At 41.0% G+C, this 16781-nt stretch overlaps 1 protein-coding gene across 1 annotated transcript; it reads right to left on the bottom strand.

The window, feature by feature from the left end:
- Positions 1-837: 837 nt before the first annotated feature.
- Positions 838-13211, bottom strand: LOC128399202 (vomeronasal type-2 receptor 26-like). Its single transcript, XM_053360449.1, has 5 exons — positions 12997-13211; positions 11550-11841; positions 2574-2801; positions 2137-2263; positions 838-1739 (listed from the first exon to the last, which is right to left on the bottom strand). The coding sequence occupies exons 1-5, from the start codon at positions 13209-13211 to the stop codon at positions 838-840; spliced, it is 1764 nt and encodes a 587-aa protein (XP_053216424.1).
- Positions 13212-16781: the final 3570 nt, after the last annotated feature.

The following is a 16781-nucleotide window of genomic DNA, read 5'->3' as shown; positions in this document are numbered from 1 at the left end:
ACAAGGTCCCAGGTGACAATTCCAGGTAGATCTGGGAAAGTCTCCCTGCTTGAAACTCTAGAGATCTGCTACCTATTTCTGTTTCCAATACTGAGCAAGATCAATCAATGGTCTGACTCAGTATAAGGCAGCTTCTGGTGTTTATTTTTAAGAATGCACTGTAAGTTCCTTAAAGTTAGTTCTCATTTAAACCAATGAAGCAAGTTAGTCATGACTTTCAAAGTACCATTGATCCTAAAGGGAACAAATCAGGCTAATTTAAATTGAAGGCCAGGAGGAATAGCTCTGTCTTATAGACCCTGTGGAAGGAGATGAAGTCCAGCAGGGCCCTAGTGTCATGGAGAGAGCATTCCACCAGGTCAGAGCCATCACTGAAAAAACCCTGGCCCTGGTTTAGGGAAGTCTGGCTTTCTTGGGGCCTGGGACGTTTAAGCTATTATTATTCATGGACATTAGGGTACCTCTGTGGGACATACCAGGAGAGGTGGTCCCGTAAGTACGAGGGTTCCTTACTGTTTTGCTTACTGTTTTTATTAGGCTATGCTAAGTAAATGGAAGCTTTATTATGCTTTAATACACCAGATTCTCATTTCATACAAAACACCTGCTCTTCTCTGATTAGCACATTTAAATACCCCAAATCCTTCGTGGGACTGGTGGCACTTAACTGAGAGATATATGAGGTGAGGGGACTAAATAGGATTTGAAGAAATAACAGAAACTGCATGAGGAGACAGGCAAAATATTTTAAATGAACTCGTGTAAATAGTATAAATGAACTGTGCTTAACCCATACCCTTCATTTATAATATATTGGTGGCAAAACTAAGTGATACATTAATTCTTTCTCCTTATTAGTTGTTCTTTGTTGTTGAGCTCAGGCCTCAGCAAGATAATGTAGCATTTTGGGACAAAGATGCAGCCCAATAACCCAGCACTGGAGGCCAAGATGGAGAAGATCTCCACCATCACCATGTATTTCCCTTTGGTGCTCAGATAGGTAGGGACAAAGCACAGCCAGACACTGCAAAACAGCAACATACTGAACGTAATGAACTTGGCTTCATTGAAACTGTCAGGTAATTTGCGGGCGAGGAATGCTGCCAGGAAGCTGAAGAAAGCCAGGAGGCCCAAGTAGCCCAAAACACAGGAAAACAGGGTCACAGACCCTTCATTGCATCGCACAGTGATTTCTTCTATTAGTGAGTGCATGTCTAAATCTGGGAATGGAGGACTAGTGGCCAACCAGAGAGTGCAAATACTTGCTTGAATGAGAGAGCAGGAAAAGACAATGGAGTTGGCCAGTCTTTTCCCCACCCACTTCCTCATGCTGGACCCTGGTTTGGTGGCCATGAAAGCTACAATTACAGTAATAGTTTTTGCCAACACACAAGAAACAGCCATGGAGAAGATGATGCCAAAAGCAGGTTGTCTGAGAAGGCAGGCCACTTCTCCTGGTTTGCCAAGGAATAGCAAAGAAGATTGAAAGCAGAGCAGTAGAGAGATGAGGAGAGTGCAGGTGAGATCTCGATTGTTGGCTTTGACAATGGGTGTATCTCTGTGCTTCACAAAAATTAAAAGCACAAAAGTTGTGACAATGGAGAAAGAAAGAGCAATTGAGGCTAAGCTGATCCCCAATGGTTCTTCATAAGAAAGAAAGGTGATTGTTTTGGAGATGCAACCATGTTTGTTCCTGTTTGGATATTGGTCTTCTGGGCATCTGAAACAGTCATCCATATCTGAAAAACAGAAACAAGTCAAATTCCAAATGTAATTCATATAGTTCCTCTGCCTCCCAGAAACTCAGCAGTTCAGAAACACTATTTGGAATGCTATTCCTTGAAAGTCTATGGGATTTAAACCCCTATTTTAACAGTTTAAAGGGGTTGCAAATACCCTTGTGTGCTCTCACTGACTTGAATGGGAGAACGATCGTTTCGACTCTTTTAGGGCTTAAACTCCAATCAATGTAGAATGTATTGCATGAGACTCATTCATTTTTTCAAAATGCCCTTTGATATATAATGCGTCAACAAAGAAACATTGCAAACAGCATGCAATCCGACATTAATAAGTATATTTTAGGCCCCAAAACATTTCTCTTATGAAAATAAAAATGAATTCTTTGTCACAAACCATTCCGGTCTGAAATCTTCCCTTCTGGACATGGAGCACAATCATAGCAGCAGAATTTTTCTCCTTCCTTCCTTTTCTTCTGAAGACCAGGGGAGCAGCAGTCATTACACACAGAAATAGGCATCATCTACCCATAATCAAGAAAGATTTTTTTAAAAAATTACATTTTATTTAATTTATTTGTTTACATTTGCTTGTGAACTTGAAATCAACTCATCCCGGGAACTTTAAATATAATCTTAGAGGCCTAATCATTGATTTATCTGGCTCTTTATTATTACAGGCCAGTGATATTATCAATTCCTACTTGGAAATGCAGATGATTGAACCTGAGGGATTTGTTTATCAAACATTTTGCTATACAAATGAGCTTTGTATTCTGTTCAATGGAATAGAGAGAGAGAGCAGGGACCACAGTAATACCCCTGGATCCATACCTGGTTAAAACCCTTGTGCCATGTTATCATGTCCTCATGAATGATGATTTTTCTTGATTCAAGAGCATCATCACCCACTTGTCCAACTTTCACTCGAAGGAAGGACTTGTTGGGGAATGTAACTATGTTCATGATGTCAAATAAACCTCCCATTTGCTTTTTCCCATTGAAGCTCAGAGTTTCTCCAACCGAGTTGTTGAATGTAATGCCAGAAAGATAAGAGTGGAGCTAATTGAGAAGAAGATTTTAGATGAACTAATTATTATTATTTTTTAAAAAAAGATATTTATTAAAGTTTTAACTAACAGAACAAAAATAATCATAACAAAAAAAATACAATAAAGAATTACAAAAAATACAACAGTAAAACACTCAAACACATAACAACACAAATGAAAAATAATTAAAAACCAAATCAATTTTCACATTTTCCAAAATTCTCATTAGCTTGTTTCTTTGACCTCCTCACACCTCCCTTTTTTGTATTCCCAATCATATCATTAGTTCAGCAAATCTTTACCCCTTTTTCTTCATAACATTTAACTCGGTTTTTCATCAAATTTACATCTTTATACCTTAACCAATTATCAAACCATTTTTACATACTCTTTACATACTCTTATTACTAAGTCCACTTAGGTCCAGTCCAACATCATTTTAACATTCATGGATTTTACAGTATTTCTGTAAGTAGTCTTTAAATTTCTTCCAGTCTTCTTCCACCAGCTCTTCTCCCCGGTCACGAATTCTGCCAGTCATTTCCGCCAGTTCCATATAGTCCATCACTTTCATCTGCCATTCTTCCAGGGTGGGTAAATCTTGTGTCTTCCAATATTTTGCCACGAGTATTCTTGCTGCTGTTGTTGCATACATAAAGAAAGTTCTATCCTTCTTTAACACCTGTTGGCTGACTATGCCCAGAAGAAAGGCCTCTGGTTTCTTCAAGAAGGTATATTTAAATACCTTTTTCATTTCATTATATATCATTTCCCAGAAAGCCTTTATCCTTGGGCACGTCACCACAGGTGAAAGAATGTACCTTCTGACTCTTTACATTTCCAACATTTATTATTGGGCAAATGGTAGATTTTTGCTAGCTTGACTGGTGTCATGTACCATCTGTATATCATTTTCATAATATTCTCTCTTAGGGCATTACGTGCCGTAAATTTCATGCCAGTGGTCCACAACCGTTCCCAGTCAGCAAACATAACGTTATGTCCAACATCCTGTGCCCATTTAATCATAGCAGATTTAACCGTTTCATCTTGGGTATTCCATTTCAACAGCAAGTTATACATTCTTGAAAGTGTCTTTGTTTTTGGCTCTAACAATTCTGTTTCCAATTTTGATTTCTCCACCTGGAAGCCGGTTTTTTTGTCCAGATTATAAGCTTCCCTTATTTGATAGTAATGAAGCCAGTCTCGCACTTTATCTTTTAATTTGTCAAAACTCTGCAATTTCAATTTATCTCCATCCTGTTCCAAAATTTCCCAATATTTTGGCCATTTGGCCTCCATATTGAGCTTTTTCTGAGCCTTTGCTTCCATTGGTGACAACCACCTTGGGGTTTTATTCTCAAGTAAATCTTTGTATCTTATCCAGACATTAAACAATGCTTTTCTGACAATATGATTCTTGAATGCTTTATGAGCTTTAACCTTGTCATACCACAAATATGCATGCCACCCAAAAACATTATTAAAACCTTCCAAATCCAAAATGTCAGTGTTCTCAAGAAGCAGCCATTCTTTCAACCAGCAGAATGCTGCTGATTCATAATAAAGTTTAAAGTCTGGCAGGGCAAATCCACCTCTTTCCTTTGCATCAGTTAATATTTTAAATTTTATTCTGGGCTTCTTGCCCTGCCAGACAAATCTAGAGATATCTTTCTGCCACTTCTTGAAACAGTCCATTTTGTCTAAAATCTGTAGTGATTGAAACAAAAGCAACATTCTTGGCAATACATTCATCTTTATAGCAGCAATTCGGCCTAACAAGGAAAGCTTCAAATTTGACCATATTTCTAGATCTTTTTTCAACTCTGACCAACATTTCTCATAGTTATCTTTAAATAAGTTCAAGTTTTTAGCAGTCATATTAACCCCTAAATATTTTCATGCTTTAGATGAACTAATTAGAAATGAGAAAGAACTAGTTTAAAAACCTGGAAAAAGTTCCATAAAGCAAGCAATAAAAATGTAGTAATCACAGTATTCAATGAAAGTCAATCAAGAGATTGAATGGAAGTTTTTTATTTTTTATTATTTTTAATATGCAAACAATCCAGGAAAACTACTGGCTTGGCAACTGAGGGGAAGATAGGGCTTGCAAGTGATAAGCAAGCTGAGTATAGAGGGTAAGATATTGGATAATCCGAAAGACATAAGGAAACAATTTTTAAAATACCATGCAAAATTATACAGAGCAGACCCTGAAAATAAAGAGAAAATACAAGAATATCTAGAAAAAAATAAAATTCCACAAATATCTAAAGAGAAAATGATTCAATTAAACGAGCTGATAACGGCAATTGAGGTGCAAGCCAAGACTGGTAAAATGCCAGGGCCTGATGGGCTCTCAGAAAAATATTGGTTAAAAAAAAAGGACTTTCTGGTACAACCATTAACAGAAGTAATGAATGAAATCTTAAAGTTAAGCAAAGTACTAGATATTTGGAAGGATGCCTAAAGTAAAGGTAAAGGTACCCCTGCCCGTACAGGCCAGTCATGTCCGACTCTGGGGTTGCGCGCCCATCTCGCTTAAGAGGCCGGGGGCCAGCGCTGTCCAGAGACACTTTCGGGTCACATGGCCAGCATGATGAAGCTGCTCTGGTGATCCTGCACCAGAGCAGGACACGGAAAGCCACTCCCGAATTTAGGAGGGGGGGGTGTTGCGGGCTCATGACCCCGCCCACACGCACTCTTGCGGGGCTGGTGCCAGCCCCGCGGGAACCAGGGATTCCCTTTTATTATTCATCTCCTGCAGCCTCAGCCAATCGGCTGGCAGCAGGGGCGGGCCGACCTAGGGGCACTTAAGGTCGGGGCAGCCCTTGGCTCGCCCCTTTTCCTCCTTCGCAGCAGCTGTGTTTTCCCACCCACCCGCCCTTTAGGTTTAGCATTCAGACTTTGCTATGGGCTTTGGCTGGTCGCCGCAAGGGGCCTGGTAGGAGTTTTTCCATTTGGCTAATTGGCTGGAATTTTGAAGCCACTTGGTTTTTTCGCCTACCTCGTAGCAAACGTCACAACTTCTTGGTCTTGGCGGTTAGGCATTGGCCGGGGTATTGTTATGCAAATGAGATCGGGGGGGAGGAACGCCATCACCTCCCCCACTTCTTGAAGGGTAGTTCGTTAAAGGACTCCGAGGGGCGTCGCCTCGTCCGAAACCTACGGAGGCTAGGGCCTAAAGCGCGCTCCCGAGCGGTAACCCCTCGGGGAGCGCCTAGGGATGTGCATCTCGGGGGCTCCCCCTGCTGGTGTTTAACCCTTCCCGGTTAGAACCGGATAGTCTGTTAGGGCCAATGCCTAAGCCAATACCGCTCTTTCCTGTAATCAATAAAGTTGTGGCCATTTTTCGCCCATTAACCTAAATTCTGGTGTCCTGTGTCTTTATTTACTCCATCTGTGGGAGGGGGAGGGAATAGCCACGCAAACGCCATTTACCTTCCCGCTATAAAGCGGTACCTATTTATCTACTTGCACTTAAGAGTGCTTTCGAACTGCTAGGTGGGCAGGAGCAGGGACCGAGCAACGGGAGCTCACCCCGCCGCGGGGATTCGAACCGCCAACCATGCGATCGGCAAGTCCTATGCGCTGAGGTTTTACCCACAGCGCCACCAGCGTCCCTGGAAGGATGCCTACATTGTCTTAATCCAAGAGCAAGACACAGACTTATTGTCCGTTAAAAATTATAGACCAATTTCCTTACTAATTAATGATTATGAGATATTTGCCAATATATTAGCCAATTGATTGAAAAGTGTCTTAGCTGAAATAATTCATCATGACCAGGCCGGATTTCTACTAGGTCACCAAATAAAGAATAATATAAGGAATATAATGGACATTATTGAATATCTGGAAGCAAGAAATGAGAAACAAGAGGCCTTAATGTTTATAGATGCTGAAAAGACCTTTGACAGTGTTTCCTGGGCCGTTATGAAAAAAAATGATAGAAAAAATGAATCTTGGGGAATTATTTGGGAGAGGACTAGATGCAATTCACTCTGAACAACAGGCCATGTTGATTGTTAATAAGGCTGTAACAGAAAAGTCCAAAATAACAATGGGGACAAGGCAAGAATGTCCCCTCTCACCATTATTATTCATTTTAGGATTAGAGGCCTTGGCGAGGGAGATAAGAGCTTGCAAGCTTTAAATTAAATTTAAATAAGACTAAGGTTTGGTTAAAGATATGACGGAACAAGGAAAAAGGGAATTATAACAGAAAACAGATTTAGTTATACATTAAAAAAGTAAAATACCTAGGAGTTTAGTTAACAGCTAAGAATATTAATCTATATAAAGACAATTATGAGAAAGTACGGAAAGAAACAAAAAGAGATTTAGAGATATGGGGAAGAAAGGACCTATCATTTGGGGGAAGAATGTCAGTGATAAAAATGAATGTACTGCCAAGAATGTTATTTTATTTCAATCAGCCCCGGTAACAGGCAGTGTCGGATGCTTCGAGCAGTGGCAAAAAGACATATCTAGGTTTATCTGGCTGGAGAAGAAACCGAGGATTAAATGTAAATTATTAACAGATGCAAGAGAAAGAGGAGGTTTCACTCTGCCAGATCTGAACCTTTATTACAAAACATCCTTGTATCTGCTGGATCTGGGGCTGGATCATGCCGGGACATTCTAGATTTAGATAATAGATTTGGATGGCATGCATGCCTATGGTATGAAAAGGCATAGGTCCACAAAGCATTTCAGAACCATAAATTAAGAAAGTTGATTTTTAGGGTATGGGAAAACTATAAAAAGGGCTTTTCCCTTTGGAAGCAATAATTTGAGAAAAGTGAAGATGAGAAGTAATTGGCCAACTTGTAGAGAACTGCTAAAAATGCGGAAAATCAGTTAAATTAAAAGATATTGAAGAGATAAGGGAATTAGTAAGAGACTGGCTACAGTATTTTCAGTTGAATGATATCTTCGAGATAGATAAAAAGAGAGGTTTTAGTTATGAGATATAAAGATTCCAAAAATGAACTTCTAGAAAATAATATCAAGACTCTGTCAGAAATGTATACCTTGCTCCTAGAATGGCATATGAAGGATGAACATGTTAAATTGGCTATGATAAACTGGGCAAAGGACTTAGGACACAACATACAACTGGCAGATTGGAAGAGGCTATGGAGAACAGATTTGAAATTCAAAGCATGTTGTATGCCGAAAGAAAATTACTTGAAAATGATATACCGGTGGTATCTGACTCCTACTAAGTTATCCAAAATGTATAGAACAAGCTTCAAATTTGTTGGAAGTGTAAAGAAAAGGAGTGTACTTTTTATCATATGTGGTGGACATGCAAGATAACAAAGTCTTTTTAGGAATTGATATATAATGAATTGGGGGTGTGTGTGTTTAAAATACCATTTGGTAAAAAACCAGAAGCATTCTATTAGGAATTACAGGTTCCGATATCCCAACAGACAAGAGAAGACTGTTTATGTATGCGACAACAGCTGCAAGAATGCTTCTAGCCCAAAGATGGAAAGAACCAACAGTTCCGAGGAAGGAATAATGGCAAGCCAAACTGCTGGACTATGCTGAAATGGCAAAACTGACTGGGAGACTCAGGAATCAAGAAGATAATGACGTTTAAAAAGAATAGGGGGAAATTATAATTTACTTAGGAGACCATTGTGAGCAAATAAAAAGGTTATCTTGTCTTTAGAAACAACTTGTAAAGAAATGGGGGGGGGTTGGACCACGGATAATTCAGAGAGATGAAAACTGTGGATATGTAGTTTTAGAAAAATTATGTTAAGGGGATGGGGTCAACACAATTTGACTTTTACCACATTTCCCCCCAGTGTAGGTTCTGCCAGGTTTGTGGGTCATGTGAATGGACTGAAAGGGTTTTTCAATGGGAGTAATTCTGACCCTGCCTTCCATCACCTCAGCAAGACCCCTCTTTTGTAACCTATCACAGCCTGAGCTCAGCCAGTGAGGCAAAGTGAACCTGGGATGGAGGGCATATACCATTGTATCTGCTCTTGTCCCAGATGATCTGGGCTTTGAATTGCTCCCTATGTGTGAAAAATTAGCTCTTATTCACCTAAAGAGATGGTAACTGGATGATATTGTAATGTCAAGCAAAACGTACATGAGATGATGTGAACATACACAACATACATCTCTACATTACGATTACGATTACAATATCTTTATTGTCACTGTCCCATGCAGAACAATGAAATTGAAAAACTACATAAAACTACATAAAAACTACATAAAACTACCACAAAACTACATAAACTACTACAAAACTACATAAAACATTCAAAAACTCCTAAAAACTCTAAAACCCCATTTTAAAATACACTATACTATAGAGACCCCTTATACTGCGTTTAGAACCAGAATTGCATTTGCATAGAAATTGTTTCTCAGGCGGCTAGTCCTGGCCTTTATAACCCTATACCTTCTTCCAGAAGGCAGAAGCTGAAAAAGATCATTTCCAGGGTGTGTACTATCCTGCCCTATCTCTGCCGCTTTCTTATGGCACCTGGCAGCATAGATTTGATCTAAGGTGAGAAGAGTGCACCCAATTATTCTCTCTGCAGTCTTTACAACCCTGGATAGCATTGTTTCTTCCCTGGCCGTGCAGCTCCCAAACCACACACACAGACCATAAGTTAGTGCGCTCTCCACAGTGCAATGGTGAAATGCCATCAACAGGTCCTTTGAGAGATTGTTTTTCCGGAGGATTCTCAGAAAATATAACCTCTGCTGTGCTCTCTTCACCAGGTCTTTGCTGTTCTCTCCCCAGGTTAGGTCGTCTCTCAACTCCATTCCCAGAAATCGAAACACCGAGCCCTGTTTCATGCACTTCCCCTCAATAATAAGTGGCTGAATATTCAATTTACATTTCCTAAAGTCCACAATGATCTCTGTTGTTTTCTTTAAGTTAAGGAGTAAGTTTGTTTTTCCTGCACCACTCCCCCAACTGCTCAACTTCCTTCCTATAGGCCCCAGGGAGTTGGACTAGATGAACCTTGGCATCCCTTCCTACTATACTATTCTATGATTCTAAGTTTGTCAGTGAGTACAATTAATAATCCCGTTTTATCAGCTATTTGTGGAGGATAAACTGGATGCAGCCCCACCTTGGACTATTCAATCCATTGGATAAAGAAAATTTTGATTTCAACACATTACCTGCAAAGACAGTTGGTCTTGAAGTTCAAATTTCTTATCCCAGACCATTCCTTTTTGCTTCGATCTGCTTGAGTACATGGCATGCAAAGCATGAGCCACAACATAGACAGCATTGTAGATACTGTAGCTTTGGCCAGTCATGCCCATCTCAAACTGAGTCGTAGGAAGGCTCTCCAGCCTCTCTTCCCCAGTACATGGTTCATTGCCTTCCACTGGCACACTGGAGTTTGGGAATGTACATTCAAATGCTTCCTCCCAGAACTCTTGCAGAAAACCATCTCCTTCTGTTTTATCAGGTTTTAAATTCTGAAGATATTCATTGAATTTTAGAATCTCTTTTGAGTGAATTGTGAAAGAAATTGCACCTTGAAAGAGCTCAAGATCCTTTACTATGAAATCAATTTGGGTTGTTATGATCCATACCTTCCTAAATGGTGAGCTTTCCTTATTTTCAAACTCATATAGAAAAATACTAGATATCATCCATATAATGGTCAAAGATTCTCCAAAGAGTATACATGCACTGATTTTATCATTGGCTAAAGAGAGAGAAATATGCCTGAGCATACCAGTTGTTTCACTCAGCTTATCTATCCGGCCTATTTGTGGTATTTTTTGGTTGAAGGCTGAACAAATTCCATGCTCGGAAAGCAATGATTCCAGGGTCCGCACAAAGTTCTCTCCATCGTCACCCTCTGCAACAAGAAGTCCAGCCCATGTCCATCCAAAATACTTCAGTAAGTTGATTATCCCCATATACTGATGGCTGTCATTGGGTACCATGTGGTAAAAGGAAATGAACTGATCTGCATCACCCTCCGCAGGGGGAAAAGTTCCATATGTGAGCTAAACGGAAGTGTACAGACATGATAGATTTATGTCAGGATAAACCTTCATTTTGAGCATGTACCTGTTCATTCATCACAGGTAGAGTTTGAGGACAGTTCAATCCAAATATTTGCAAAGATATCAGGGACGCGGGTGGCGCTGTGGGTTAAACCACAGAGCCTAGGACTTGCCAATCAAACGGTCGGCGGTTCGAATCCCCGTGACGGGGTGAGCTCCTGTTGCTCAGTCCCTGCTCCTGCCAACCTAGCAGTTTGAAAGCACATCAAAGTACAAGTAGATAAATAGGTACCTCTCTGGTGGGAAGGTAAACGGCGTTTCCGTGTGCTGCTCTGGTTCGCCAGAAGCAGCTTAGTCATGCTGGCCACATGACCCGGAAGCTGTACGCCGGCTCCCTCGGCCAATAAAGCGAGATGAGCACCGCAACCCCAGAGTCAGTCACGACTGGACCTCATGATCAGGGGTCCCTTTACCTTTACCTTTACATTACAGTGAAGCTTTATTGTTGTTGTTGTTGTTGTTGTTGTTGTTGTTGTTGTTGTTGTTATTATTATTACTGCTACTGCTGCTGCTACGATTAAAACTAATATTCCAAAGGAATCCCAGCCAGTAATCTTGCTGCTATATTGATGTTTAAGTCTTCTTCCTAGGGAACCTCAGTGACAGCCTTATTGGCAATGGAAGAATGTAAAATATGAAAATCCATATATCTCCCCCCCCCATTCATCGCTCCTACCTGTGGAATTTTGTAGAGGCCTATGGTGTCGGCAATAAAAAAGGAGGTAACAGAGCTAAGTCCTCCAATGATGGCTACGAGGTTTTTTTGAGTGTCACATATATAGTTGGGGACAAATCTACGTGATTTGAAAAGTAGGTCCAGAGTAGTCCGATAGGTCATCATTGCATCGTAATAACTATCATAGATGTGGAATCCAAGGGTGAGATTTGGCAAGATCTTTTGATTCTTGTTGATTTCTTTTACAGCAAATGCCAAGGCAAGGGTATGCTGATAGAATTTTGTCACCACGCTGCAAATAAAGTTATATTTTCAAAATTTCAAGTGGAAATTGTGGGTTTCTGGCTTAGCCAGAAATGCACCCTGCAGCTTTGTCCCAGGTGGCCAATATGCTCCTTTAAACACTCTGATGGTTTTTGGAGTAGGCTTGAGATCACCCAAGTATGTTGCAATCACCTTTCCTTGACCTGGATAGAGTCAGAGGACTCAGTTATGGGCAGGTAGAGTGGCGAGATGCAGCCAGACATCTTCATTGACTCTGTCATTGTAAGTCTCAGAATGCAAGAGTGTAAGTGGCTGACTTCCACTAACTTGATTAAATTAGATTCTTTTTAAAAAGTAAGTACACTGTTACGGAAAAAAGTGAGGTATTTACTGCAAACTGCCCAGACAGAAAGATGAGTTTTAGCTTTAATGGCAGCTGAAAGAAGACTGATTTAAATGAGACTCTGGCAGCATTGAAAACGATCCTGGGACCAACACCAGTGCACTGCCTCAGCTTTCATTAAATATACAGGAGTTAAGAAAAAGAACAGTCTCTGTTGAGGAGACAGTCAAAAAATGGGGTGAGAAGAATTACCAAGTTAAGAAAAAACTGGATATTATAGCATTGAAAGGTGAAAAAGAAAAACCAAAATATCAAATAGTGGTTCTAGAAATGCCGCAAAAAGAATTCTTCCTAAAAAAATATCGGAAATCCAAGAACAAGAAGAAGACAACTTAAATGGAGATTAGCATAAGAAGTTCAAATTTCTTGAGATGGAGGAGACTTGATTCCCTCATTGACAGTATTGCATATTAATTCAGAAAATGCCAAAGCAAAAAACTGTCAGGACATGGTTTGGTACAATTTACGTCAAGGGCTATAAAGGATAGAATTTTACAAACTCTTCAAAAGCAACCTACACATTGAAGGACATAGAATTACAATTCTGAAAGAAACTCCATGAAGAATTTTAAAGAAAAAGGATTATATATGTCCAGCAACTACTCTCAAAAATAAAGGATTGGTCTGTTAATCTTTTTGAGTTTATTTAAATGCTGAAAATAACTTTCTCAATCCACTTAAATTATGTACAGTACATAATACTTTAAGAAAGACTTGAAATCAGTTAGACATAACACGAAAGAAATAGGGATTTGAAGGGATAAGTGGGGAGACACTTACTATGGAAATTTGAACATATTCTGTGAAGGCTGTTCTTTGAAGAAAACTTCAAGAAATACATAAAAGATCTGAGAAGAAATCCCACCAATGATGAGGTCACCTGGCTGGTACCACTCATGGGGAACAGGAACAGGATAACTGGTGGGACAGCTGGTAGTATTTGCATTGTAGACAAAAGCCACTTGCAAAAGCAGCAACAGAAATAGATCAAGCATCCTTGCAGTGCAGCTTATTTCCCCTTCCCACAAGCCTCTTAAGAAGTGGATACTGGAAAGTCTCATGAGTTTTGCTTAATTGAACAAATTATAATAAATTGGATAATTGCATGGAGAGATAATAACTTTTTCAGAGTTTTAACTCATAGTGACACTTTTTAACAATCACCATCATCATCATAATGACTCCATGTTGCCTCTGCCCCTGAGTGGCCCACAAAGTGGCAATTGGTAAGTGAAAATCAGCCAAAAAAATAAGAAGGAAGTCATTTGTGGATGCAAAGCAACAAATCTTACAACGAAGACCACTTGTGAAACTTTAGTTAAATGAAAGGGCTGGGAAACCAACATTTCTCTTCACAATAAATCTGTGGCAACACTCTTCTCCAAACAACCCCCCACTCCCCTCCCAGATTCATCAACAAGAGAAGAATTAATCAATTGCTTTCTCAGGGTTTCTTTCTTTTTTCTTACCCCCCCCCCCGATTTTTATGTTAACATTATTTCCATACATGCCAAACATTTTCCACATATACAAAACTGGGATTATACAAACCCCTCATACTTCCCCCTGTTCCACCCTGGTTCCCATATTTTACCCTCTTTTCTTGCATATAATTATAATTATCCATTCTATTTCATCTCCTTATTTACTACTTTAATTCATTTTATTTCATAAATGTTATATATAACACTTCACTTTTGGACCATTTCAATCGGATACTCCCTGCTGATGTGGATAGATTCCTCCAAGTTGGTAGGCCCACCACCTGCCTCCTTGATCCGTGCCCGTCTTGGCTGATTAGGGAGTGACCAGGTGTCGTGCGGACCCCCCTGGTTGAAATTATCAATTTGTCCCTTAACACGGGGACATTCCCAGGGGAACTGAAGGAAGCAGTGGTGTGTCCACTCTTAAAGAAAACTTCACTAGATCCCTTAGACCTATCCAATTACCGCCCAGTTTCAAATCTTCCATATCTGGGTAAGGTAATTGAGAGAGCGGTTACTGAACAGCTTGGTAGGTTTCTGGAGGAAACATCAGCTTTAGACCCATTTCAGTCCGGTTTCCATCCTGGTTTTGGGACCGAGATGGCTCTGGTTGCCCTAACAGATGATCTCCGTAGACAACTGGATAGAGGCTGTCACCAATATGCTGATGACACTCAGCTCTATCTGCTGATGGATGGCCACACCGACTCGGCCCCGAACACACTGACCAGATGCTTGGAAGCTGTGGCTGGATGGTTTCATGGGAGCCAATTGAAACTAAATCCTTCGAAGACAGAGGTCCTATGGCTGGGTCGGGATGGCATGGGGATGAGGGACCAACTCCCTTCTCTTGCGGGGGCCCAATTAGTGCCATTGCCTTGCGTTAAGAGTTTGGGTGTAATCCTTGACGCCTCTCTTTCCATGGAGGCGCAGGTTACAGCAACAGCCAAGGCGACATTTTTCCACCTTTGCTGCATCAAGCAGTCGGTCCCTTACCTTTCCCGCCCCGACCTGGCCACAGTGATCAATGCAACGGTCACCTCCAGGCTTGACTACTGTAATTCGCTCTACGCGGTGCTGCCCTTGAACCTGTCCCAGAAACTCCAGTGGGTGCAGAATGCTGCAGCGAGGCTCCTCACAGGGTCTCTGCCATGGGAGTATATTGACCCAGTGCTTTTCAAGCTGCACTGGCTCCCGGTGGAGTACACGGTCAGATTTTGACTTTTAAAGCCCTTCACGGCCTAGGACCCTCTTACCTACTGGACTGCCTTTCCCGGTATGCCCCACGGAAAGCCTCAAGGTCCATAAATAGCAACACCCTAGTGGTCCCGGGCCCTAAAGAAGTTAGATTGGCTTCAACCAGAGCCAAGGCTTTTTCAACTCTGGCTCCGGCCTGGTGGAACGCTCTGCCTCATGAGACCAGGGCCCTGCAGGATCTTATTTCTTTCCGCAGGGCCTGTAAGACAGAGTTGTTCCACCTGGCCTTTGGCTTGGAGCCAATGTGATTCCCTCCTTCTCTTTCCTTTTTCTTTTCCTTCTCCTCCTGCGATGAGGCTACATTTTAATATTTTAATGTTTCATTATTTTAATGTTGTATTTTAATTTTGTTTTTAAGTTGTAATTATTCAACTTGTTTGTATTATTGCTTGTAAGCTGCTCTGAGCCCGGCCTTGGCTGGGGAGGGTGGGGTATAAATAAAAATTATTATTATTATTATTATTATTATTATTATTATTATTATTATATCAAGCCTGCTAATGTTTCTAAATAGCTACAGTGGATTTTAAGGTACTCAACCAAATTGTCCCATTCTTGTTTAAAAACTTTATCAACTTGATGTCTGATCTTCACGGTCATCTTTGCCCATTCAGCATAATCCATCATTTTGGTAATCCACTCTTATTTTGTTGGGACCTTCTCTTCCTTCCACATGCTTTCCCAGGCTTTCAAGGCCTTCGGATAGTGTTTCATTTGCACTGGTAGCCTTCAGAATGAATTGCTCCTGCAATGCACATTTTGTGGGGCTGCCCCTGAGGCTGGCTTTTGCAGCTAGTGCAAAATGCATTGGCTCAGTTGCTGACTGGGGCAGAATTTCACCATCATGTTATGGCACTGTTGATGAAAGAACTGAACCGCCTGTAAATGAGGTCAAGGTGTGTAATGGTTATAGGGGTTGCTCGTGCATAATTACTGCCACTCTGGGCTTGGTTGCCTGGTTAAACCTTTCTTGTCTGGACAGCCATTCGCTTCGTGGCTGCTCAGTCACTAGCAGAATCCGTCAGTGGGTGTTTCTTGAACTTCTTCCAACACAGAAGTTCTTTGACGCCAAGTCTCCTCCTACTCTCCCTGCGCCAAAGTCTTCTGCGCAGGGTGGGTGTGGGCAGCGGAGGATCTGTGCTCTCCCCGCTGGTCTCTGGCGAGGAGTCCTGGAGCCCCTTCGCCGATTCCCCCATCAGCCCCCCCTTCACCCCTGGTGTTATGCTGATTGCCTTCCCCAGCAGATGGGCTGCCTCTCCTCCTGCTGGGCCCCTCTCCAGCATCGCTCGGGAGCCTTGCCTCCTCCTCTAGCTCCGATGGCAGTTCCCTGACAATGTGCAGCTTGGGATCAGAATACTTAAAAGATACTCTTCCCAAAGTGAGTAAGTGAACTTATGGATTCAATTTTCTGTCAAATGGTTTTCACCAAACTCCTCTCAAAAATTACCACAGAGACCAAAAGAAACAGCCTTCATGTCTCTTCTGCAACCATCTCTCATTATCAATATAATGTACAACCATAGTTTAAACAATTTCCTTCTTCATTTTTATTCAGCTCTTAGAAAGGAAACTTTAACCTTTATAATGCAATGATAGAAAAATACAATGATTTTCATGACTGATGTGCACAAATATCTGTGAATCCCTCCAAAAAGAATCATGGGGGAAATTGTGACATTTCATAAGATGAAATCGGGAAAAATTCAGATTTTATGGAGAAATGTAGAGCTGAGTTTCTAATAGCAGTGCAGCACCCCATAAGATCACCGTCAAGCTTGCAGATCTTGAAATCCAAAACTTTCATCCCCCTCTATTGCTCTGTGC

Source organism: Podarcis raffonei, chromosome 13, assembly GCF_027172205.1.
Source record: "Podarcis raffonei isolate rPodRaf1 chromosome 13, rPodRaf1.pri, whole genome shotgun sequence".
In the NCBI taxonomy this organism is placed as follows: domain Eukaryota; kingdom Metazoa; phylum Chordata; class Lepidosauria; order Squamata; family Lacertidae; genus Podarcis; species Podarcis raffonei.
The sequence above is the reverse complement of the archived record's forward strand: the minus strand, read 5'-3'. Positions and strand labels throughout refer to the sequence as shown.